Source organism: Cannabis sativa, chromosome 9, assembly GCF_029168945.1.
Source record: "Cannabis sativa cultivar Pink pepper isolate KNU-18-1 chromosome 9, ASM2916894v1, whole genome shotgun sequence".
NCBI classification, from domain to species: Eukaryota; Viridiplantae; Streptophyta; class Magnoliopsida; order Rosales; family Cannabaceae; genus Cannabis; species Cannabis sativa.
This window is the reverse complement of record NC_083609.1, coordinates 20,986,820-21,013,263: the sequence shown is the minus strand read 5'-3', so window position 1 is coordinate 21,013,263 and position 26,444 is coordinate 20,986,820. Positions and strand designations below refer to the sequence as shown.

At 31.7% G+C, this 26,444-nt stretch overlaps 1 protein-coding gene, 1 long non-coding RNA gene and 1 pseudogene across 4 annotated transcripts; 1 reads left to right on the top strand and 2 right to left on the bottom strand.

Moving 5' to 3' along the window:
- Window positions 1-6,134: 6,134 nt before the first annotated feature.
- On the bottom strand, window positions 6,135-7,656 carry LOC133028951 (uncharacterized). 3 transcript variants are annotated; one of them, XR_009684606.1, is made up of 4 exons: window positions 7,295-7,656; window positions 7,019-7,079; window positions 6,638-6,687; window positions 6,135-6,357 (listed from the first exon to the last, which is right to left on the bottom strand). It is a non-coding gene; the product is annotated as an uncharacterized LOC133028951 (long non-coding RNA). The 3 variants fall into 3 exon arrangements; XR_009684605.1 differs by lacking the exon at window positions 6,638-6,687 and having other exon boundaries at window positions 6,135-6,406; window positions 7,295-7,653; XR_004012786.2 differs by lacking the exon at window positions 6,638-6,687 and having other exon boundaries at window positions 7,295-7,649.
- Window positions 7,657-10,192: 2,536 nt separating this feature from the next.
- LOC115722145 (nuclear pore complex protein NUP160) lies at window positions 10,193-26,157 on the bottom strand. Its single transcript, XM_030651276.2, has 27 exons — window positions 25,732-26,157; window positions 25,470-25,602; window positions 25,073-25,337; window positions 24,898-24,958; window positions 24,373-24,530; window positions 23,533-23,618; window positions 22,285-22,389; window positions 22,081-22,184; window positions 21,866-21,986; window positions 19,876-20,058; window positions 19,528-19,720; window positions 18,826-19,403; window positions 17,763-17,925; window positions 17,358-17,629; window positions 17,065-17,252; window positions 15,400-15,476; window positions 14,949-15,295; window positions 14,415-14,483; window positions 14,019-14,334; window positions 13,726-13,848; window positions 13,508-13,616; window positions 13,344-13,415; window positions 13,073-13,205; window positions 12,709-12,816; window positions 11,329-11,469; window positions 10,630-10,803; window positions 10,193-10,477 (listed from the first exon to the last, which is right to left on the bottom strand). Exons 1-27 carry the CDS (start codon window positions 25,947-25,949, stop codon window positions 10,445-10,447), a joined length of 4,530 nt encoding a protein of 1,509 aa, XP_030507136.2. The 5' UTR covers window positions 25,950-26,157; the 3' UTR covers window positions 10,193-10,444.
- Window positions 15,510-16,719, top strand: LOC115722014 (large ribosomal subunit protein eL6-like; annotated as a pseudogene).
- Window positions 26,158-26,444: the final 287 nt, after the last annotated feature.

The window sequence follows — 26,444 nt, the reverse complement described above, 5'->3', positions numbered from 1 at the left end:
TGCCATCCCTTTATTAAATTTGTAAATGCTAGGAATATGTACTTGAACCAATTTTTTTTTGTATGTAACAAATTTTGTTACTGTTCTTAGATTTGCCACTTTTAGCATGTGAAAGTATTTTGGTAGTTGTTGGTATGAGTCTTTTGAACTGCCTCTTGACAACTCTAAAGATTTTTCTTGCTCTCCAAGCCTTTGATACCCCATTGAGACACTAAATTCTTGTCGCAAGTCCTTCATAATGTAATTTTTTGCATGTTTCACCTATATTAAGTTGTACTTTTTTATTACTATTTTTGAAGTAATATTGAAACTTTCTTGCCTATGATCTTCCATTATTACATTCAATGAGTATTGTGCTCATTGACATATTTTATGACCTTGAAAATTTGTATTTGTTTCAGTTTTGAATAGTACACAAGAATCAGTTACAATTATCATCTACACAAGTAACTATATATTTTCTTAGTTTTGATCTTTTAGTTTTGATTTGGAAGTTGTGGACCATAGCATAAAAACTTATTGCAGTTTTCAGAACGTTCTTATCATTATATATTTGTCATTCAATGTTGAATACTGTATGATCTGATATGTGATAATTTCCATTTCTTCATCCCTTTTTTTTACTTCATTTTTTTTCTTTATAATAAAACCAGCAACATCTTCAGCTATTTAGAACATGTTTGGAGAGCTTTGTACCTAATTGTAGTCATTAGAATTTTCTCCTTCATATTCTAATTGTTTGTTGAATGCTTGGTTGTATAGTTGTAGAACCAGTTCTTCAATATTTTTGTTTTGTATTTCTCTTGGTTGTAGAAAGGATTTTCTATGGTTTGAATAGTTATTTCTTTTATTGTTGTGATGGAAAGGAGAGACTTAGTTACTGTTGTTTGAGTCTTTTTCTGAGCTCAATGTAGAATATGAGAGAATTGTCACTTAGCAACTTTATTAGTTTTAATCCTGGCGATATCTGGTAGTATATTTTAATGTTGTTTTCGTTGTATTTTATCTCGATTTTATCAAGTCAATCTGATTGTTTAGGTGAAGAATTGGTTGGAATTAATATTTCAGTTATTGTGTAGTCCTCATAATTGTTAATTGTCCCTCATACTTAATCACACATATGATAGTTTTTTTCTTACATTTTACATGAAAGGTAAGGTTATTGTAACTTGATTACTAGAACTTTTTTTTGTTATGGTTATTATAGTTAGAACAGGTTTGTGATTAGTAGTTTTTACTTTCTTAATTAGGAATATTTTTTTTATTAATTCTTTACTATATATGCTAGGTGTTTAGTAATTGTGTATATTTTTTAACCGGTTAAGTATTATTATATATAGGAATCCATATTTAATTTGACACTATTTAAATGAATGTGGTTAGTTTTATTTGTAGCAATTGTTAAATTAACATGTTTATTTTGTATGTATTCTGAATAATGAAATATATCTATTCTATATAAAGTGTGCCTATATAACAGAATTCTTGATTTTTGAGAAATTCATGGGTGAGTTTTTATTTACATTAAAAATAAAATTGTTTATTATTAAAAATAAAATGGTTTATGAGAAACTCATGGGTCACTTTTTATTTATATATAATAAAATAAAAATAAAATAAATCCCATTAAATCAAAAAAAAAAAATAGGGTTCTAGATTTTCTTAAATTACCGTATTTCTAACCCTATTTGATTATTTATGCCTCTTTTATAAACCCTATTTGATTAAAGTTAAGATTATAAGATTAATTCAAATTATTATAATCTTAATATATGAACAATAATTTCAATTAATATTATAATCTTAACTTTTTAATTCAATTAATAATTATTTGTCACGTAATTATTAAGTCTTTTTCCTCTAATTTTTCTTTTGTTGATGATGCTAATTTATTCATATTTTGATTTCTACAATTTTTGTGCTCAGACCATTAAGGTAGTGTTCTACTAGGGGATCTAACGAGTTTCGCCCCTTCGCTAATGGCCTCTAAGAGTTCAAATTCCAGTATTATATAAATCTTCAATTTGCTCTATTTCTTATATTAACTGAAATTTCGCTACTTTTTTTTTTTAATTTACAACTTTATTGTTTATATCTTATTAGGGACATTCATAGAAATTTGGGTTTCTTTAAAATATACAATTAATGAGCATTACTTTTTGATCATAGTGTGTTTTCTATGGCTGAAAACCTCAATAATCTCTATCATTTGATATCAAATAAAATAAAATTATCATGATGTATACATTATGGTTATTTAATGAGTAATTAGTGTGTTGAAATTGTCAAACTGATATTTAAAATTGTTTATAATTGAATTGTTTCTTTGTCAAAATTAATATTAAGTATATTTATATGTTTATAGGTTTATCTATTTTCACTTAGATCAATCATGCTCATATAGCAAAAAAATCATACTCATATAGACATGTTATTTTCATTTTGTAATTTAGATCTTCTTAGTCATTATTTAGTTCACTTAAATATTTTCCAATTAGGGTAACTAAAGTTTTGTTTCTTTTAGGTACTCTATTACAAAGATCTGTATTACATGTATTATTTATTTTTGACAATGAGGAGGTCGATTTCTTTATTGGGAAACATATAGCGTGACAAATTATTGTTCATATATTGAATAATTATTTTTGATTAATGGGATTCATATATATAACTGTGTATATTAATTATTTTTTATTTTTACGTGATTATTTATTGTTCATATATCTAGAACCCTATTTGATTAAAGTTAAGATTATAAGATTAATTAATTTGTGATTTCTTCCTATACACATAATAATAATTGTTAGAAATTATTTTACCAGGATCTTAGATCTACTCACAAGTATGTTGTTTAACACCCTAAATATGAACTTTCTAAAACGATAAATTAAACACATATAAAGTTAAGAAAACCTTACATTGATGCAGCGGAATTAATGTCTCCTTCCACTCAGATCTCTAACCCTTGTATCCTTTCTGTCGCAGAGTATAATCAAGATCTGAGCCCGAATGTCCTTCTTCTTTGAGTTTGATCCTTCACAGTCTTCCAATCTATGATTGAGTTACTGTTTGCTGTGTGTGGGCACTCACTCTTTCACTAGGGTTCGAAATTTATGAAGAGAAAAGAGAGAAGAGGGTTTCGGCCTATAGAAGAAAATAGGGAAGGCTCAATTTTTCTGAAGAGAGAAATTTCTGTCAGAAGATGTTATGAAAAGCATGTGATTTGACTGAGCCATCACTTTCTATTTATAGGCAACTACTAGGTTTAGGTTAGGAATTATTTAGCATTAAAATAATGAAAATATTAATTTGAAAATCTACAAATAGTGGTCGGCCATGGTGTGATAATGGGCCCCACTTGATTTTGCAGTTTTATCAAATTTTATTTCTATTTTCTCAAAAACGCCAATTTTCCAATTCTAACCTTTTAAATGCCAAAACTAATTATTTAATAACTAAAATAGATTATTAAATAATATTGTCATTTAATTTAATTATTTATTAGACATATAAAGTCCATTAATAAATAAAAAAACCTAGAATCTCTTTTCTTTACAATTTCACCCCTGCTTACTGAAAATTCATAAAATTAGACATAGTCTAACTTTAGAATTATAATTGATCAATCACGAATCAATTAATGAGTCTTACAAGCAGAATGTTCTCAACTAGAATGGGGACCATGGATCTATATGCTGAGCTTCCAATAAGTGAACCAAATTTACCAAGTAAATTCCTACTTATTAATTCTTCGTTGAATCCACTCTTAGAACTTAGAATTGCACTCTCAGACTTATATAGAGCATATTATATGTTCCACGATATCAATATGCTATCTCATTTAACCATTGTTATAATCTTATTGTGATTTAAAGATCCTCTATATAGATGATCTACATCGAGATGGGATTTCTTTACCGTTCTCACCCCTCAATGTATTTTGCCCCTTAAAACACTTAGCTACCTGTAAATGGTGTTTAGTGATCTAATAATTAGTCAATTAAACAAGAGCTCATTCATATACTTCTATTTGCTAAGCTCGAAGGGAATCATCACTTAACTTCTATACACCAGTATAAGCTATAGATTCCATATTTATGTTCAGCACTCCCACTCAATTATACTATCATGTTCCCAAAATATACGTATCACCCTGACCTAAAAGTAGGCTTAACTAATAAATCAAAGAACATGAATAGCACTCCTGAGTTGAGCCTAAGCATATCAGGATTTAGATTCTTTTAATCTTAAGATCAACTACTGATATTGACTTGGAAAGATATATATATATATATGACGGTAAGTTTGTAATATCTTAACTTAGTTGCAATATCGGTCCAGTCCAATGTATACTCCATACATTCGAAACTAGTATAATTTACTAATGTCCTGGAAAGAACATAACACTTACCCCAAGTGTAAGTACACATCATCGCTGATTATCACATTAGTGTAAATCCAAAACACTGATGAAACAGGGACCAAGTCTTTTGATTCATATGATCACAATCACATTCCACTGTGTTGACGATACTGTAATTGTGAATAAACATATGATCTGGATTTAATTGATTCTGTGTGTAAATGTAATAAACATATTAAACTATTAGCACGTAAAATTCATGCAAACATTAATCACTTCAAATTTCTTATATTGATTAAAGAGTTTTATTTAGGGCATAAAACCCAAAAATAATCTCACCTAATAACTAATAATATTTTTTCTTTAATTTTTAATTGTATCACTTTCAAATAACATAGAGAAAAAACTAGCATAAAATTTAGTAGACGTGCCTCGCACGTATCCTCTTACTAGTACACGTATATATGTATATATATTTATATATATATATATCTTTATATATTAAAAGTGCCTATCTAACGGCATTTCTTGGTTTAACATTCTTGGTTTAACAGAATATACTTAAAAATAAAAGAATATTCTGTTAAATTTAACGATTAGGTTTGATCTCCCGTTAAAAAATAAACCCAATAATTAAACCCAAAAAATTAAACAATCTTTTAAATAAACAATCTTTTAAATATTAATAATCTCTTTTTAAATTAAAAAAATCATCTTAGCCACATATCTCTCTAACAAACCTATCTTGGGAGAATATTAATAATTTTTTAATTTATTTTTTAAAAAAGAAAAATATAGATAAAATATCTAGAAAAGATAATATAAAAGAAGATTGATTGTGTTGGCTTAGAGATTTTTGGGCTTGGGCTTAAAAAAATAATAAAAAGAAAAGATGAAATGGGCTGTAATTAGTATTTACCTTATATGTTTGTGCTTATTTTTAGTTTTATTTTTAATTTTACCACCAAGAGGAGAAGGTTGAAAAATATTAGAATATGAAATTATTATTGGTGCTTATTAGTAATTTGCAAAGAATGTGAAAGTCTATAAATATATAGTTGTGTAGCTATTATTAGATATGAAATGAGATAATAGAACTTTTTTCAATTAGAAGATTAATGTACATTTTTTAATTAATAACATACATTATTATAACACAACTATATTTTACTTACTAAATATACTGACACATATTTTATTTTTATAAAACAAATCGTTCAAATAATTATACTATTTTAATTATTAATTAAAATAAAAAACTAAAATATTAAATAAAACTAACACTACGTGGCTTGACACGTAACAATCACTTAGTATATATATATACTAGGTGAATGTACGTGCCGAGCCACGTATTGTTAGTTTCATTTAAGATTTTGGTTTTTTTAAGATTTTGAATATATTTTATTTTTAAAGATTACAAATTTTTTGTTTGAAAAAATTAAATATTTATATTTGAAATATTATTTAATAATGTATTAAAAATAATATTAGTGTAATTATAAAATTGTAAATAAATTTATTATTGGAGTAGTAGATTATTCTATTTAGTTCTTTTTTTAAGATAGCATTGTAATGTAAGTTTATATCTATAAATATAAAATGTAAAGTTATCAACTGCATTTATAAAGTTAAAAAGTGGGTCAATGACAGAAGTGATATATCTGCAATCACACAAAGATAGAAGTGGTATTTCTGCTAAACCATGATACTTGAATCATCGGAGCGAATTAACACCAACCAATAAGAAAGAAAAAAAAACAGAGAACCATTTTGAAAAATGGAGAACTTTACTATTTTTTATTTATAAGAAAATTTCATGGAAGCCATTACATAAACATAGACTAAGAAGAATCCCCTCCTGATGAAATATAAGGAACAATCACTATTACATAGAAAACTAATAACTCTTCCATGAAGATCACAATAAGGAAGAAATACCTTAGGAAGAACTCAAATAGTGCAAGTCGCCACCAATGATTTGCAATGCCCAACTATTATTCCAGAATTTTCATGACAAAATTCAAATTTTTTAGTGCTAACCTGATCGAATTTTTCAACAACATAATATATATATTTATGAATATATGAACTTTAATATTTTTTTATTCAAATTTAAAGTGAAACAGAAAATAAAATTTGAATATATGAACTTTTAAGTATTGTGTTTAATATATGCATTTGATTAGAAGTAAGAAAATACAAAATTGGAGAAAGTTTCAACAACATAATATATATATTTACAACTCAAAATTAATTAAGTTATAGACTTACTTTTACAAGTAAAGAACCCCACAGAATAAAGCATAATAAATACAATATACCTAATGAACACAAACACAAAAAATTACATAAACAATTTGTTTCTTCACTAAAGAGTAATTTGATTTTATTGGTCACTTTTAGAAGTGAGTGTGATAAGAGAAATCATTAGTCAATAATAAGTCATAAGTGGTGAGAAAACAAATTAGACAAAAAAGATCTTGTGAATGCAATTATATACAAAAAAAAATAAAAATTAGAAAGGAAAATTAGTCTCTAATTGAATGCAATGTAATGAAATCACATACATATGTTAAGACTATCGATTCTATATATATATATATATATATATATATATTTATTAGCAGAAGAGTAACAAAAACTAAACTTTACCTTCAACTGCTTCAAAGCAATCCTTCCATGTATATTGGTTTTTAACTTTTCTTGCTACAACCTAAGTGAGCCAAAGACCCATTACAGGAAAATTAACATATACAAAAATAATAGATCAAATATTCAAGTTTTCAAATTAAATGATAATAAAACCAAATTAAGAATTAACTCCAATAATCTTCAAATATATTGACAACATCATTCATGCGGCACCACTCAACTCTTGGGAAAAAATCAATATTGACAATCATTAACAAACAACCAATCATTTATTACCTGAAAGGAGTCATCTCCAATCGTTGGCAGTCAAGAAAAGGGATTAGAGTTTTAGCTTTTCTCTCTACCAAATTGTCTTCTGTTTTGCAATGCTGGTTTTTCCCCTCTGTGGTGCTCGTCGATCAGAAGCAATTTTCTTCGTAGAATATAGGGCAATCACAATATAAGATTTGGATTTGAGAGAGAAAATCAAGAGGGAGAAAAATTGCGATTATTTATTATTATAAAATTAAAAAAAATTATTAATATTCTTCGAAGATAGGTTTGTTAGAGAGATATGTGGCTAAGATGATTTTTTTAATTTAAAAAGAGATTATTAATATTTAAAAGATTGTTTAATTTTTTGGGTTAATTATTGGGTTTATTGGGTTAATATTCTTTTATTTTTAAATAATATGCCGTTAAATAGGTACTAGATATATTAAAATTGACAATTTTAATGCTAATTTAATTTTCAGATAATATGTATATATTTTAAGTTTTTGTAGGTTAATATTTCATCATGAATATATAATTGATTGTGTAGTTTGAATTTACTTGTGTTGAAAAGTTTGGAGTTTTTTCATAAAAGTCGATCGCGAGTTGATTACTCCGTTTTTGGTGCAATTGTAATTTTGTTCCTTTTTTTGTTTGAATGTTGTTGTTTTTTGTTAATTGTTGCAGATTTTGTTTATGTTTTATGTATTTGTAGGTCAAAGGAGGTGGAGAAGATGATACAGTCCAAGGAGATGCTTTGTTTTGCGAACGATAAAGCACCAGACCTAAGGTATATCACTTGCCGGTTGAATAATGAGGAATTGCAATAGTAAGCGATCGTCGAATGATAGAAGAAGAATTACATTTTATTTTTTGAGATTTTCTGAAGAGTATCACAGAGAGAGTTGGGGTTTTGAGAAAATTTAACTAACTTTTACACTAAGTTTGGTTTATATAGTTTTTTTTTTTTTTTTTTTTGAAAAGTTTTGGTTTGTATAGTTTTAGTTTTCTTGTAGGTTTATATTTTTTTTTTTGTTGCTGTTTATTCTCGTATTTATTTTCATTATTTTTTTATTCAATATAAATGTAAATTTTAATTTTATTTTTTATATTTATGAAAATTCCACAATAGTAAATATTTGTGTGATATATTTCAATAGGAAAATGTTAGATGTCACCATTTATTTATATTCTTTTCTTTAAAGATTATTAATTGTTCAAATTTCATGACACATTCAATTGTATGCACTAAAGAAAGACATTTCAAAATAGATTTTTAAAAATATCATAGGATTTTTGCTTCGACATTTACCAAATTATGTCTCTGAATTTTTTCTTTCGCTAAAAATTTCCTCTGAAGTATTGAGATTATTGAATTTATGGACATTTGTCCAATTTTATTCAATTTTACTAATTTTGTGATTGTCAATGTACTAAATTATGCTCCCTAGACTTTGATATCTACCAAATTATGTTTTTTGAATTTTAATATGTACCAAATCAAGTCCCCTAAACTTTCAACCATGTTAGACTTTCCTAACTAAAATTGAAAAAAAAAAAATTAATCCAACAATCTCAATAATTCAGAAAGAATTTTTAATGACCTTAAAAGTTAAGAGAAAATGATGGGTAAATACCATTTTGGACCCTGTGTTTTGCAAAAGTTACAGATTGGACCCTGTGTTTTGTTAAATGACAAAATGGACCATGTATTTTCTAAAATAGTAAAAATAGAACCCTGAGCTTAATTTTTGACAACTTTTTTTTAATACAACCAACTTGAAAACAATGCTTAATACGAACAGATACAAAAAATGTAAACATTTTTGTCATAGCACTTTTAGATCGGATTATAATTAAACTTTATTTTGACAAAAAATCAATTCAGGGTCCTATTTGTACTATTTTAGAAAATACAGGGTCCATTTTGTCATTTAACAAAACACAGGGTCCAATTAGTAACTTTTGTAAAACAGAGGGTCCAAAATGGTATTTACCCGAAAATGATTTAGTACAAGTTAAAATTTCAAGAGACAAAAATCTTAATTAACTAAGTAATGATATATGCACCCAACCAGCATTTAGCATGTTTCTTTAAATTTCTGAGTTTGAGTCTATCAAAATATTAAAGTGAAGTCAGGAGGTGTTTTGTTTATATTTTGTTTGCAAATATCATTACTCAAACCAAGAGGTAGTCTAGTGCAAGGAGAATCAAGATCTCCAGTTAAAAAGTACTAATCTAATTCTAACAAGTTAATTGATTTAATTTATATTCAATATGTTAATTTTTTTTGTTAACTTAGTCAAAAGTTTAAATTAATTTAACACTTTTTAACAAGAGATCTTAAGGTACAACGATAGTTAAAAAAATGTTGGTGGACGGTTCGGACCCCTAGATATAAAATAAATTAAAAAAAAACCAAAATATATCTAGGAAAGAAATCAAAACTCTGTTTACAATCGAGTGGTTGAGAAAAATGAAAACGCTGAACCAGAAACATGTAAATGTAAAGCAAGATCTCATTTTGGTCTTTTGGATACCTTGTCATTTGGATACATCTACGTTCGTCACAGTCAAAATTAAGTTCACTTTTCTTTCAATTGGTCTTTTTTTTTTTTTTTGAAAGAGAGAGGACATTGATGTGCCATGTGCTATAACGACAGAAAAATCATCGGCTCTGCATGCAATCAAGGCGAACAGGCGGCCATTCTTCAGAGAACGACCTGACCCTAATCCACTTGAGAGCAAAACCTTATTCTTAAACAAATGATGACGAGAAGCGATGAGCTCTGAGCTTATTTTATACCCATGACTGAATTATCACTTTTGCCCTTAGTGCTATTTCTGGGATTGGGGAGAATAGAGAGTGATATGATGGTAAATATTTAATAAATATAATTTGGGTTATCACATGTCAGCTCTGAAGTATGAGAAAGGGGATTTTTCTTTCAATTGGTCAAGCAAGTGTTTTATTCTGCTATTATCGGGCTTTCAACAACCACAAGTGACACTGGTCCTACTCTGTGAAAGCAAAAGATTTACAATGTTTAAATTTTCTATAACACTGTCGAATACATACATTTTCCTGCCAAAATTGTCATGTAACTATGAAGTAAGAACTTGTACACTTCTTCCCAATAATTACCATTCTTTCCTGCTTCTGGCAAAATAACTTAGATCTTCAAGTCGACTGAGTCCACCTTTACCTGAAAGAGCATAAATAAAGTCGTTTTACGCACCTCATGCAAAAAATTCATATGTTTAAACTCTGATATAGTCTATATAGAGTTGCAGATGGTAAATAAAGGGATAAACACTAATACACTAAAAGAGATGCAGATAGAAAACAAAGCTTTACCAGCCCCAGATGTCTATGCAAAGCTCCATGTAAAAGCTCTTTGAGTTTCTCACATTGATCTACCATGTGACCCAAACTGATGAGTTCCTCCAGTGAAAACCAGAGGCGCTGGATTGCTGTGTATGGAAACCAAACTGCAAATGGTCTTTTGCGATTGATTATGTCTACCGGTCTCTGTAAAATGAGGTATAAAATGAAAAAAAAAAAAAAAATAGCTGACTAGAACAATGAAAACATAAGGTAGATAAAACAGTAGTGAATACTGTACAAACATCAAAAAGATAAAACAGTAGTCAGGAAGTCATGCCTCCGGAAAGAATTTAAGAGATTCATGACAGAACAAACATAGGGCTGGCATTCATTGAAATGCACTATAAAGTAAAAGAGGAATAAATATAAGAGATCATTATTTTTACTACTAGGAATCTATCAACAATATTGCATTACCCGTTACAGCTTATAAAGCCTATGGACTATATGATTCCATGTAATATGCAAAACACTCTAACATACTAACTAATTTGTTTAGCAAAGACATTCTAGGAGACTCAAAAATATAGTTATCCTATCCCCTAGGAAAAACAGACCCAATTGAAAGCAAGGAAATTTTAGCATTACTGTAAGTTGTGGCTCAATCAGTCATTGCATTTACATTAATTCCTCGATTTTCAGAAAAATATAGGTGAGGAGAAAAATTACCATTGATGCATAAGATTCTATGTACTCAAGCAAAAGATTTGTCGCTTCTGTATAACGACCATAATCAACATATAGCCTAAATAACAATGCAGGATTTGCTTCTTGACCAGTCATCCTCCAGGATCTTTCACTTCGACAATCCTGTCATAATCCCAGCAAATGATATTTAGTATGAGCATCATTTCAAAATCAGTTGTAAAGAAAGCTATCTAGAATAAAATGCATCTAATTGCAAACTGTTTTGCCTGAATACTTTGGTAAGAGTAACTTCATGATAAATAGCAATCATAACGAATTGGATAACTGCCTTGGAAAATGATACAACCAGAATTCTCACAAGGATCAAAGGAGAGAAAATGTCAACAGGAGTGTTAAAAAGAACTGGAAATCGATAGAATCATAGAGGGGTGAGGATACTGCAAGTTTTGGTGTGTGTATTGAATGTCAACCAATCATTGGCTGACTTGAAGGGAATATTATGAGTTGTTCCTTTGTATTGGATTTGGGTTCTTTATGTTTCATGTAGAAGCAAATGTGAAACAAGGGGTGTCAAAGGTGAGGTCAGATTAGGCAGCTTTTTGACGTTGAGTGATTTCGAATTCCTGGTTTCATTACCAGTCCTACATATTCTCTTCTCTGGTTGCACTGTTGATCTTTTTGCATCAATATTAGAAGCCTAGCCATTTTTTAGAAAAAGATAGGCATAGATCTAGTGATATGTTACACAAAGGTATAACTAATAAATTTAATTATTGAAATTGTGAATTAAGTAAATAGGATGAAAGCCCTGCCCCTTTCCAAAAGGGAAAAAAAAAAAAAAAACCTAGTAATAATAAGTAAAATAAAACCATATAATTTTGCTCCCCCACAAAACTTAGCATTCAATAAAATATTAAAATTGATACCTACATATCAGTTCTCAATTGAGACGTTGACATCAACTTAATGTTGAATGCATGTTAATTTTAACTTCTTATATGGGTACTTAATATGCACACATATTTGCACAAGGCATGCATGCAAAAAAAACAAAAAAAATTGGGCCTTTTGGTTTTTTGACAACAGAAGTTCCGGATTCAAAGAATGACAAATAATCAACTTACACTTGTATGTGTGTGCCACTGAAATTCTTTCTTTTATGGAAACAAGTCCATTGCATTTTAAATAGTTCAAAAAAAAAAATAGTTCAATGGTTTAAGAAAGAGCACATAAACATTGAAACTACATTCAGGCTGGAAAAGCCTAATCAACTTCTGACAAAGGAATAGATACATTAACATTGAAACTGCATGGGCCTAATCGGCTTCTGACTAGTGAATCAGTAAACATTGAAACTATACAAGATCTAGAAAAAACAATCAAGTTGAAACTAGAAATTACCTTGAACATGTTCACAAGCCAGAGAGGCAATTCGATTTGAGGATCAGTACGAAGAAGAGTTTCAGCAACAATTAATGGTAATCTGGCATGAAATCCCTTGTACTTTTCCTAACAATTACCAACATATATATGAGAAAAAAAAATGAGAAAGTGACTTGCAGAAATTAAGAAAGCCTAAAATGGGGAAGAAGAGAGGAAGCTAAATTCACAGGATCTTTTGGTAAAAAAAACTTAACCTTCTTCTCAATGCATTGATAACAGAATAAATTTTTAACTCATGAAAATAGAACAAATTGCAATTAATCTTCCAGTTTCATCATAAGATCAAAAACTCATTAATTTAGAGTAGGAAAAAGATACTAACAAGATAACGCTCAAGGGAAGCCCATTGATTACTTCCCTTGAATGGTTGAGTTGAGCTATTATCAGGCGAGCCACGTACAGCCACTTCATTCTTTGAAGAAGTTAACAGAAGAAGACGCTTTTGGCGATCATCCCTGGAAATGATTAATTGTAAAAATTCATTCTTAACGTATGCAACTGCACTAAATTTGAAATAGAATAGCAACAAGATATGGATGCAAAGTGCTTGAAAACAGATGTAATGCTAGTTAAATAAGAAGGATGGATCTTACCCTGTCCACGATGAATCAACTTTATCTGGGCAGCATTTCATTGACATCACAGTAAAAACCCTTTCGAGTTCCCTGAGTGGAAATGAATTCCCGGTCATACTTTATAAGAAAGAAAAGCCTAATAAAACCCATTGATGGTGTAATATAGTAAACCAGAATTATACCTCTTCAAGTCTGAACCTTTAAAGAATTTTAGAACAACTGTGAATGCCATGTCATATATATCTGCCTCGACTAAAATACCAATCAAATTTGGTAAATTCTCGCGAATTTCTGCAAGATATTTTGGAAAAATAAATAAGAAACATAAAAGAAAAGGGTATAAGCAACGTTTAAATTATTTCAAGGATGTATTATCAGAAGACAAATTATATATTCTTACCATTAAATTTTAGTTTCACTTGTGCTAATGAAAGTAAATATTCTGCTGATGTTAGCACAAACTCATTATCAATTCTTTCGATATCAATACATCGCCATTTCTTGGGCTGAATATCTTTACCTTCTGCAAAAAAGTTAAAACAATGTACCCAGTCAAACAAATAGAATTTGCAATGCAAAATTCTAATAGCACAAATCTCAAGGTATTGTCAGCTAAGGATGCAAGACAATTCTGTGCCAGAAAAATAATTGAAGATGTCAACATAATAGTAAAATTGCTTGCTGCACTATTACGTTCTTCCTCTACTGTTGTTTTAGCCTTTTTACTTGGATAATGCTCTTCATGGACAGGTCTGTCAAACATAGGATCAATCCAAGCATATGCTGGATGAACAAGATGAAGGGCATTTACAGCAGCAGATAGCCCATTTAATCTTTCTTGCAAATCCAATGAACTCTGTTGGTAGTCTCTTTGATCTGCTTCCGTCTTTAAACGAGCAGAATATTGATATATGTAACTTGCGGCTTTTCGCCAGTTGTGTCGATGCATTTCAAAAGAATAAAGCAGCTTATACAAGTTTGGTTTTGCTAATATATCTGAGCGCTCTGCCTGCATACAAATGACCTAACCATCAAATTGCATTAAATACAAAGGGACTACAGTGAACAAATCACTTTACGAAGATATACCTTCCAGGCAAGCTCCTGCTCTACCTTGTCAATTAAACCAATGAAAGGAAGTTGACCACTGCAAAGAATCTAAAAATAAAATGAATATAAGATTCAAAGCAACAACAAGTAAAGAAACATAAGCTCAGCAGAAAGGAACAAACTTTAACATAATTTAGAATTTTTTCAAAACAAACAACAACATTTTAACTGCATTTAAATAGACGACAAAGCAAGCAATGCTGGAATACTATTTTGAAATAGAGAATAAATTATCTTAAGTTTGCTGCTAATTAAATACATCATATTGATGCCAAATCTCACATTTTGGTTTGTCATTTTAAAAATACTCTCGATATTTGGCTACTCCAAATGATTTGCTGAATATTCACTTTTGTTGACATATAATTCTCTTTCTGGTTTTCTTAGTATTGTTTCCCGAAATCATTAATATATTTTTTTGCACAATCTACCAAAGATGAAATTAAAAGAGAACACTGGGAGTGAAGAAAGAAAATAGAGGGTGTGGTAAAGGGAGGGTAGCTTGGTAGAAACCTTAACAGCACTGCACTCATAAAGTACAATTATGAAACGCCTCAAACAAATCTGCTTGCTCTCCTCATCTGGATTTGATATTATTGCACAATATGCGTCATAATAGTGATGAAGATCTAATGTAAATTTGAAGACATTTGCCCAAAGTCGTCCTTTGATGATGGCTGCTGATTCATCAAATGGATCTCTACCATGGTGCTCACTATTCACAGTTAAAGCTTCCTCGACTTGCTCAAGTGCAGCAAGAGCAAACTGACATGCACCTTCACTAATATTATATTGCTCAAATATTTGCATTGCCCACTGATAATAATGTAGCTTCCATGCAGGACCTGATGTGTTAACACCTGGAATGACAATAAACAAACAAAATGTTTGATATCAATAAAATTCATACTATACTGAAAGATCTACTTCATATGTAACTGAAATTCTAATAAGGCTAACTTACTGAAGCCAAGATGTGGAATTCCTACTTCTGGAGGCAAACTCTGCAAAGTTTGAGCAGCATCTTTTACGGATGAGGCTCTGCATATTGAAAATGTTAATATTTCAAGATCAATGCAGAACTTTAAGTAAGTTGACAAGAGAACAATGTCGTAAAAGAATATTCATTTCATTCAAAACCTATGTGACCTAGGTTTGCTCAATAACCAAGAAACACCATACATAACTGAAAAAGATCAAGAATTTGAATTATTGAAAGGCAATATGACATATAAGTAAACATGCCATATCTGTCTTTGACATGATTAAACTACGGCTACAGACTCTACTAAAGAAAACAAATTACTAAATATTGCTACTGGTGCTGGGTCATTCAAAACATACAGTTGCCCTAGCATCAAAACACAAACATTTTAATTTTCTTTTATGGTTGCTAGGTCATTCATAACATACAGTTGCCCTAGCATCAAAACACAAACATTTTAGTTTTCTTTTATGGTTTTAGAATATATATACATACATATTACATATACATACACATAAATAAATATACATATACGGAAGGGGTCCTTCTAATTCCAATTTAGGACAAAAGAAAATTTTCTGCTCCTAAATGGTGGTGTCTTCCCACACCACGACCCCAAAGCAGAAGGCCCCTAAGTTTTATCCCTCTGAGGACGTGAGAAAGCCCCTTGTTAACTAGCACAAGCCTAAGCCGACCAAGCTGAGAGCGAGTATCACTCCAGGGACAGTCTTGATCATCTTGGCTGGAAGGTTCGAGGGGAAGAGAGTTGTCTTTCTCAAGCAGCTTTCCTCTGGGTTGCTCTTGGTCACTGGACCATTCAAGCTCAATGGAGTTCCCATCAAACGTGTGAATCAATCTTACGTGATCGGAACCTCCACCAAGTTTGATGATTCTGGTGTCAATTTGGAGAAGTTTGATGAGAAATACTAAGAAGGGGGAGGGAGAGTTCTTTGAGGCTGAGAAAGAGGAGAAGAATCAGTTTCCACAAGGAAAGAAAGATGATCAGAAGACAGTGGACACTCCATTGTTAAAGTGCATTGAGGCTGTCCCAGACTCGAAGACATACCTTGGAGCAAGGTTCTCTCTTAAGGCAGACATGAAGCCTCATGAGCTTGTCTTTTAAGTGAATGTTTCAGCTATAACTCTAGGATAATTTTGTGAGTGGTTTTTGTTTGATTTTAAAATCTTCGACTTTCTTTTTAATGTACTTTTCATATCTCCTGCTGAGCTATAATTTTGTAGTAACCAGTTTACATTATGTAGAATTTTTCTTCTTGCCAAAGAGAAAAAAAAAAGAAATTTCTTTGATCCTCAAGAACACTTAAATGCTTGATATGGGGGAGAGCAAGAATTAGAAGTTCAGATGGTGAATTTCTCAGAAAAGGGACTAGTAACCTGGGAGGTATGAAGGATCACACATGATATGGCAAAACCAACCAGTAACTTGGAAATCAAACTGATAAGGCCAAACGGAAGTTTAAGATAATTATCTGCTTTTTTTTGTTTTGGATGGTAGAACACTGATTTCCTCATCATAGTTTTGTTTACTCTTTAGAAAAATACTATTTTTTTTTCTATTATAAAATTAAATAATAAAATAAGTAAAGAAAAAGGCAGAATGAAAAGCTTACAGGATGTAGATACCTGAAGAAACATCTGACAGCCTCACTGACTTTCTTTTCTTTCAGCTTTCCATGCAATCCACGTTGTGCTTGAGCAAGAAGACAGCATCCAAGAACATGGTGAAGTATGCACCATCCAACATCAGCATCTTGAATAGTTTCCAATGTCTTCTCCTTCTGTGAATGTGCCTCGACCATACTGAGTAGGTGCTTTACATAAATTATAAATAAACAAACAAGTTAAAAGACAATATTATAATAATGATATTTAAAAAAATCTTGATGGAAACCAAGTTCCAGCTCTAGGAGGAAAACCTCAACAGCATCATACTGCCCATTCTTTAGTAAGATCAATGCAAGCTCAGTTGAATGGCTCAAGAAAGTAGTTAACTCCCTAGTCTTGCCCCAAATAATCCAGCTACTGAAGTTCCGAACAGACCTAACAATGTCATGCAAATTTGGAAGATATTTTGAATAAAGATGACTGTCTCTGGTGGAACTTCTGGTGTTCAATAAGAGCACAAAGGCCAAAGGGAAATCGCATTTCCCAAGGTTTTCATTCCAAGATCTTTTGCTTGCATTATTATCTGGGGCATGAAAATTGACAGGAAATCAACAACATGGCTTGCATAAAACCAAATTCTGCAACCCCAAATCCTTGCATCTTCCAGCTAATGCACATGGGTGGGGTGGGTGTGCATGAAAAATGTTAAAGCTTACCAATTTGTAACAGAGAAAGTTGAGAGCTGAAATCTTCAATTGATGCTGACTCAGAGGATGTGGTGGTGAAAAAGTGAATGATAAGCCACTCAGAAATGATTTCTTGAATCATTGGAATCAACTCCAACTGTATCTTAGATACATTGTCAGGCAACATATGGATCTGCATGCCAAATTTAATCTTTAAGTTCCAGAACATTTCTCAAGAAAGAAATAGAGAAATTCATTGAAATTGTTTAAATAACATTCGGAAAGGGAAACAAGTGGTCCAACCTAAAATCAAACTTGCTTAGTAGGTCTAAGCTTGAAATGGGAACTCTCTGCCTAACCCTAACGGTGTATTTGGTTGGGAGTAACGAAAGTAGAGAAATTGGAATGAGAATGGGAAAGGGAATAATACTGGAATGGAATAAAATTTCATATGAATAAAAACAATCTATAAAAATGTTATTAATGTTTTTTTATTTGTGCATTGGAATGAAATTCTTGGATGGAATAGTTTGTCTACTGAAATGGTGGAATAATCATTCCAATGCTTTAAAGTGCAGCAAAACGAAGGAATAGAATGAAAATTGATTCATTTCTATTTCATCCCATTTCATTGACCCCAAATTAAACGTAACCTAAAAGATTTGGAGTAGGAAACGTAGCAATTGACATCCAAGTGCACACAAACACACAATACTTATAACAGCAACAATAAATAAATTACACATTACAAACCCACATCCAGTATAAATGGAATCCCACAACATAAATTGAGTTTGTCTTGCAATAGCATCATGATTTGGCAACAGGTAAAATTGGAGTATAATTCTTTAATTGCATATTGCTACATGAATCATGTGGCATCCACAGTTGACTTTTTTCAGACAAAATCCACACTTAAATTCTTAAGTTCAATAAGTGGTCATTTCGTTTCATAAATGCATATACAACCATGTTCTCCTGGCAAAATAAATATCTATGCCAAGCTCTATCAACAAAAAAAAAAGAAAGAAAGAAAGAAAAAACAACAATAATAACAAAGAAAAAGTAAACAAAAGAGAATTGAAACACTAACCTGGCCACTGTTGTTTACAAGATAGCTTAGGAATATAAGAATGTCCAATGCAGACTCAAACATTGTCTTCGCAATTTGAGAAGTGGCCTGGACCAAAATGGTAGCATTAATGCTTAAGGAAGGGTCAGCATCCAAATTCTGCATCATTTTCCGAGGTACAAGAAATTTAAGATAATTTTCAATAATATTCAGAACTCTGCTCCATGTAGTAGCTTTCTCACACAAGGCGTGAAGAGATAAGAGCATGTCAATAGAAAATTTCCTTAAGTTTTTGTGATCCTTTAGTTTTTTCTCCCAAGCATCATCATTACCAAACTCGGATACACTCACAGCCGCTAACGTCGAACTATATCCAGTTTCTAAAATCTTCAATACATGTGGAACAACTTCTTCACTTGGGAAAATGGGTCTGCTAACAAGTGATTCATAAAATATAGCAGAAGCTGTTTTTCCTAGTTGTTGGCTGATACTAATGACACATCTGAGCAGATCAACTAGTATCCCACGTTCATACTTACTGTCAAAAAATTCTATGCCAAAACTAACAGCACTATCACCGATTTCATCGGAAGAATAACCTAAAATGAGAATATAAAAACAATAGTTCAGAAATTTGTTTAAAGAAAAGAAAGCAAAAAAAAATTGAAGCAAACAAAATAAGAATTATTCCAGCTTCAAATATAAGAAAGATCGCTGACATACCATAAAGTAACCGTTCAATGTCTTCTGAACAGCGGAATAGGGATACTGAACTCTTTCTTATTACACCGACAGAGCCAGCTATTGACTCAACAAGCAAACCGCAAGGTGCATTGCTTTTGCACCAATTAAGGAAGTAGCGTGAACAGAAATTTTTCCAGGAGCAATGAATTGACACTAAATTTTGACTGACATCCTGCCACAAAATTCCTTTGTTATCATCAGCACATTAAAATTCAATTATCTATTTTCAAATAACAACTAGAAAATGGGGGAAAAACTACACATATGCATCAGAATTTGTCAGAGAGACAGAAGAGAAATAAGAACAAATAGAATTGAAAAGGAAACCTCATCTTCAATCAGAGAAAGAATTTCCTTCTTCAATCCATCAGCAGTCAATGACTGGAAATCAGAGTCAGTCCAGTGTCTATTATAGTCCAGGAAAGTTGCACGCAGGGCAATATTGTGATATACTCCAGGATGTAGCAGCCTACGTAAGAAAATGGAAGATACAACTGACGAAATTTGAGCCTGGAAAAATTTTGATTAGAAATAATGTGTTAGCAATATCTTCAACAGTTAAGAACAACTTCTTCTCTCTCACTCTCTTCTTTTTTTATTTTTTTTGGCCCTAGCAGTTTGACTGGGAGACCTCCCAGTGACCCCAAGGTTCTTTCCTGGGTCTGTGGGGATTCAAACCTTGGAACAAATGCCTACAAGCATTTTCCAAAACTCCTCCTTACCAGTAGACCACCCCATGGGAAAAATTTTGATTAGAAATAATGTGTTAGCAATATCTTCAACAGTTAAGAATAACTTCTTCTCTCTCACTCTCTTCTTTTTTTATTTTTTTTGGCCCTAGCAGTTTGACTGGGAGACCTCCCAGTGACCCCAAGGTTCTTTCCTGGGTCTGTGGGGATTCAAACCTTTGAACAAATGCCTACCAGCATTTTCCAAAACTCCTCCTTACCAGTAGACCACCCCATGGGATTAACAGTTAGAAGCTTCTAGCATGCATACCATGCCACTTTTGTGCAATTTTTATTATTTTAAAACAATAATACTTGCAATACAAGCAAGTCTGAGAACATAAGTTTACAGCCAGAAAGACTCTTAAACATCCACAAACCAGAAAATTAAAACATAAAACACCAATCTCTCCAATTAAATCAGCAAACAATAAACCCTTTAACTCCACATCATACTAGTAGCTTATAAGTTCAAAGTTTAGCTCACTTACTTGTGCAACAAGTTATTTCACGAAAATAAATATTTTCCAAAAAAAATTCCCCGTATAGTATTTCATATATTTAAGAGTTTTCCAAGTTAAAACACGAAAAAATATTTTGGAAAAATGGCGAACAAATCGATTTTTTGTTGAAAAATAGAAGATGCTCTCGGGTCCCCATCTAGTCGCCCGGTTCCTTGTAACTAGCACTCCAGTTGTGTGTCAGTCAGACAACAGAGATTTTTTTAAAAACGTGCACAACAGTCATAAAGGGCTAGTATTTTATTGAGCACTTTAAATAATGAATTTTTACACTTAAAAATTAGTTGGTTGAGCATTTACTCATCTATATGAATTCCCTACAAGTGTTCTAAACCAAAATTCCACCTTTCTTTCAAAAAGACACCAACCACACACACTTGTACTTATCTCTTCTAGTGTGCTTCCATTTCTCTCTAGTTTCTTACTTTGTATTTTATATAGAGAGTTTGTTGGGTATCATCATATCAAATTTTATTCATTGTATGGAGGTGAGGTTGGCACAGATATTAAAAAACAACCTGGATATAGGTAAGTTTGACACCGGTATTGAAAACAACTTGGTATAAGTAAGATTGCCACTTCAATAATCCAGTGAGGTTGGTTATCCTTGAGAGAATTCTCAAACTATTAGAAGAGGCTTGGGAAAGTCCTTGGTGAAAATTTCCCGATAAAGTAAGGGTTAGTCATGCCCATTGACTTGGCTCATTAGTTGAACCCAAAGCTTGGGGCTTTGAAGACCAAGGATGTACGGAGCTTGAGTCCTCCCAAACCTTCTAAAATCAAGAGTTTACATTTCTAAATACTATCTCTATTTTACTATTGCTTATATCTAATATCTACTTGTGATTATCTTTTTATTTGCTCAATATTTGCATAAATAGTTGAATTGTGTCTTAAATTTATGAAATTAGTTTAAATTTCCAATTCACTCCCTCTTGGAAACATATCTTGGGCTAACATTTTCGAAACACAAAACAGAACCCAAGAAATTAACTAATCTCAAAGAAGACCCTTAATTCTAAAGACTTGCTCAAATTATTTTGTCCCTTTCGACTAAAAAATAAGTACCTTAGCAGATGGAAAAACTGAATGAGCCATCAATAAAAGATTATCCGATAAATACTCAGGACTTTGAAATAGTTGATCAGCAACAAATTCTTCCTGCAAATTATAATAGCTTGTCTCCTCCCTACAAAAGTTAGCAAAAGAAAGCTTGAGCTAAGATAAAAATATAGTTGGAAACTTGGTCATTTAAAGACTATAAGGCTTATTTATGAACTTACACATCAACATTTATGTCATTATGAAACATACTTTGAACTACCAACCCATTTTCCTTTAGTACCCATATCTTATCTGAAGCAAGCTTGACATCAATGCATGCCCCCTTGACAAAGTCAAAAGAGTACCCCTTAGTGAAGGAACAAAGCATCAAAACTACAATGAAATCAAGGGAAAAACAAGGATGGATAACACTAGTTACTTACATCTTCCAAGGGAATCATTGAAATAGAAGGATCCAGTAGCAAAACAATTTTGTCCCCCAAACTACAGTGCAGAGTGTACAAGTAAACCATCTCGAAGCTAACATCCTTTAAAGGTAGGTAAAGTAAGCAATAAGAATCACATGTGAAATAATTAGCACAATCTTAGGTTGATGACACTAACTATACAAAAGGGTTATAAATCATGTTCGGCATATTAAATATAAAATTTCACTATTTCGTACTCTTCCACTTGACCATGCATGATGCTATACTTGATATTCTCTACTCCTTTTATAACTATTAAATCATTAAGAGTATATCTTTTTATTTTGAGTATCTCAGTGCCTAATTATGTAAATAATTAGAAGAGAATAGATGCCTATAAAGAACTTTATTGTTTAATTCTAATCCACATACTTCTATACATTCTTAAAAGTTATCTCGGTTCCTCGATATAAATAACCCAAACCAGTGCGAAAACAGTCAATTCCAAAGTGAATTTAACATTCTTTACTACCATGGAAGACCCTTAAATACCACCAAACAACTTTTTGGCACTGCCCAAACTATATTTAATTCCTTAAGTAGAACCATAGTTTTTTAACAACATAATTTATAAACACAACATAATTGCAACTAATGTTGAGGTTGAAATTTTAAAAAGTACCACCCGACTTCACACACACGAAAAAGCAACTAAACAAAACAAAAAGACTATCAAATATAAGATAACTACATACATGACATCTTTTTTCTTGGCATCATCTAAAGAGTTTCAATTTTACTATCCACTAACAATGCAATAAGCCAAAAGTGAACCTTTATGCGTATATGCCTTACCTTTCAAAAAAAGTTGCAAGGCATGTATTCAATATCTTACGCATCACAATGACAAGTGACAACCTTCAAATTTAAAATAATTAAATAAAGACATCATGTAGATTGAGTACAAGCCTTTTATAGATTTCAAGAAGACATGAAAATTGAAGGTTGAGTTAAAAAAAATGAGGGTTAAAGTTAGAACAAATCATGTGCCAATAATAGGCTTCAACTCTCAACATCCAAGACCTTAAATCAACACAAAAGTTTCACAAACCCTGACACTTACAGCATATTGTTCTTTCTATCTATCAAACACAGTACTTGTTTCTTTCAACAAAATTATAGCTTTCTTTTTTCTCACAACAAAATTCTAGAAAATAGGATAAATAAAATATGTAAGAATATTCTTGAGTCTAATTTACATACCGAAGTATGTCTAGACAAGACAGCCAAATACACACCACTTGAATCTTGACCAGCTTCATTAATCCATAACCTTACCAATGCAGCTCCTGGGTGTACAAAGTAGGAAAACATCAATTTTTTATGAGCACTTAAAGACATCCAAATATAGAAAGACTACAATGCTCCACCAACTACGATAAAAGCAAACCCAAAGCAATACATGACCCCTAGGAGACATATACACATTGAAGGTACCAACTAGAAACATGTTGTGAAATTTATTTATAGCAAAATAAAAGGCCAATGCACATCTCATCAGAACGCACATGAGATGTAGCATATGTCTCTGCCTATTTCATGTAAAGGAAATAAGACGCTTTCCCGAGCTAATGTGACCTCAATGGCTGAGGAGTACATGCAAGTAACAGCCTATAGAATGATAAGTGTCAATGTCATCATATGCTCAAGGGAACTAGATGACCATGAAGAGCCTTATTTCAAGTTGAGATACTCAATGTGAAAGAAAACAAGATTGTTAAAAACCTTCTTCACTTTAAGCCTTCATCTCTTCCCCTTACGTGAAAGGGATATCCACTGTCTTAATATCTATTTGCAAACAACTTTCATAGGCAGTCAATATTCCAACTTGAATTCCATGTCTACTTGATAGATAAACAAGACTTTGGGTAATTAATTGCTACTTTGTACTTAAAGTAGGAATAGCTAGCTACAAAAGGAAAGATCTCTCTCCTGGTTTTTTTAATATTATTATTTACTTATTGCACTTGACAAGAGATTATAGATGTCCATTCATAGCCATAAAAGTGAATGAAATTTAATGAAAAAGTAAGAGAAATTTGCCTGACGATGTCGGATGATTCATATTATGGCTACTGATCTTGGTATGACTTGAAAGATCCCAAATTCGAAGTGTCCCATCTGAATGAAGCACAAATAAAAGTTGTTTTCCACAAACTTTTGCTACCACCAAATCTTGTACAGCCTCTATTGTTCTACCTCTGCATAATATGTTTAGTATATGGTGATTATATCAATAGCCATACAACGAATTCCATTGTTAGCTAACCAAGAAGAATTTGCTTACTTTCTTTCATTTTGCATTTTTAAATATTTAAGGTAATCATTATTAAGAAAAAGAATAAAGACTTTCGAGAAGAGTAAATATGTACAGATTTGCAATCAAATGCTTAACCACTCATGTACCAAAGGACTTCCAATAAACCAAATAGATTGACAAAATCCGAGTCTGCTGTGAAGAAAGAACTAGAACTACCATATACAGTATACTATATGACAGATGCCCTTGAGCATGCATTTTGTTATTATTATTTTTAATGTTCTAGCAATGAGATATCATATTAGTACCTTGACACAAGACTCCACAAACGACCAAATCCTGAATCATCCCGAAGCTCAAGCACAGAAGCTAAAAGGACAAGAAAAAACATTAGCAGCAGATGTTATACTGTCCAAGCCAAAATCCTTCAGCCATTGAGTTGAAGACACACTAAAAAGAGGAATCAACATGAAGCCGCAATACCAGGAGCACTAGGGTCGCGCATGCCTAGTTGAAAACAACCAGTAGATCCATCGGTCCTTCCAGCTATAAGACATCCAGAGGGCATTGCTGCTACACTTGTTATATGGCCATAACTACGCATGTCAAACACTCTGATCACATCCTCCGCTGGCAAAATGAAGTAGGATTTGTATGCCGAGATGTTTTTTATTCTCAAAAGATAAGCAGTTCCCGACACAGTCAACGCATAAAGCAGGTAAGGGTGGTTCCTTGAATTTAAATCAACCTGAATGCAAACGCAACATGATGAAATCTTAACGATATCGCACTTTCTTCATCAATTTCTTTATTTTCTCTTTCAATTCTCAACACGAAATTTCCAAGATTATCAACACACTAAAAACATAGTTAAAAGCACCTCATTTTTGCAGACGAAAGCGAAAGCAGAGAGCGCATCCGGAAAAGCAATTCGCAATCCAATTTTGGGAAATTCTTTATCAGCAGACAGCTCAAGTAGCTCCAGAGCAGTTGGTAGAGACTTGTGGATTCTCCTGCAATAAAATAAGAAACAAATGCTCAAAGTGAACCACAACTCCATACTCTTTTCAAACAAAGATTCATAGACCAATTCCATAATCACAAGACAAAATTCAAAAAAGGCGAGGGAAAGAAAGAGAAACCATATGATATAAGTGGGAGGATCGCCGATGGCAGAGGAAGACGCGAAATCGTCAGCCAGCGGGGCACAGGTAGTTTGAAAATCAAAATTAGCTTCCGAATCGGCAATGGCAATGGCAGCAGCAGAAGGAGGAGGAGGAAGCTCAAGGTCGATCCATTTAACGGAGTCGCTGCCGATAATGGGGACTTCCACACCAGCTAGGGTGCACCTAGTCGCCATCGTCGTCCCAAAATGAAAGAAATGGGAGAGAGAGAGAGAGAGTAGTTAAACCCTACTCTCTACTGTGTCACTGTATTTGGGGTTTTAACCTATGAGCTTACCAGCAAGGCGGGGAAATTGCGCCAAATAACCCTAAAATTGAATCCTCTTCTCCACCAAGCCATCGTAGTTTCTTTTTCTTTTTTCTTTTACATAATAAATAATTTTAAACGGTCATTTCTTTACAAATTTTGAAATAATACAATTACTGGGTTATAATTTGAGGTCATTTATTATAATTTCTCAAATTAAAAATGCACCATTTTAATTGATGTTTTGAATAAGATTAATTAGGATTTTTGTCCCTTAAACTTTGACATGTACCAAATTCTATGAACTTTTAAGTAGTTAAAAATGTCTCTGAACTATTGAGATTGTTGGATTTAAGGACTTTTTTACCTATTTTAGTAAAAAAGTCTAAAGATGGATGAAAGTTCAGGGGCATAATTTAGTATC

What these genes read in the sequence shown, in the direction of transcription:
- LOC115722145 (XM_030651276.2), bottom strand. Translation starts at nt 25,949, where the DNA reads ATGGCGACTAGGTGCACCCTAGCTGGTGTGGAAGTCCCCATTATCGGC. An exon ending in TTGTGGAGTCTTGTGTCAAG is followed by an intron (nt 24,531 to 24,897) that starts GTACTAATATGA and finishes CATATTATGCAG; the next exon opens with AGGTAGAACAATAGAGGCTG. An exon ending in AACAACAGTAGAGGAAGAAC is followed by an intron (nt 13,849 to 14,018) that starts GTAATAGTGCAG and finishes ACTTTTTTGCAG; the next exon opens with AAGGTAAAGATATTCAGCCC.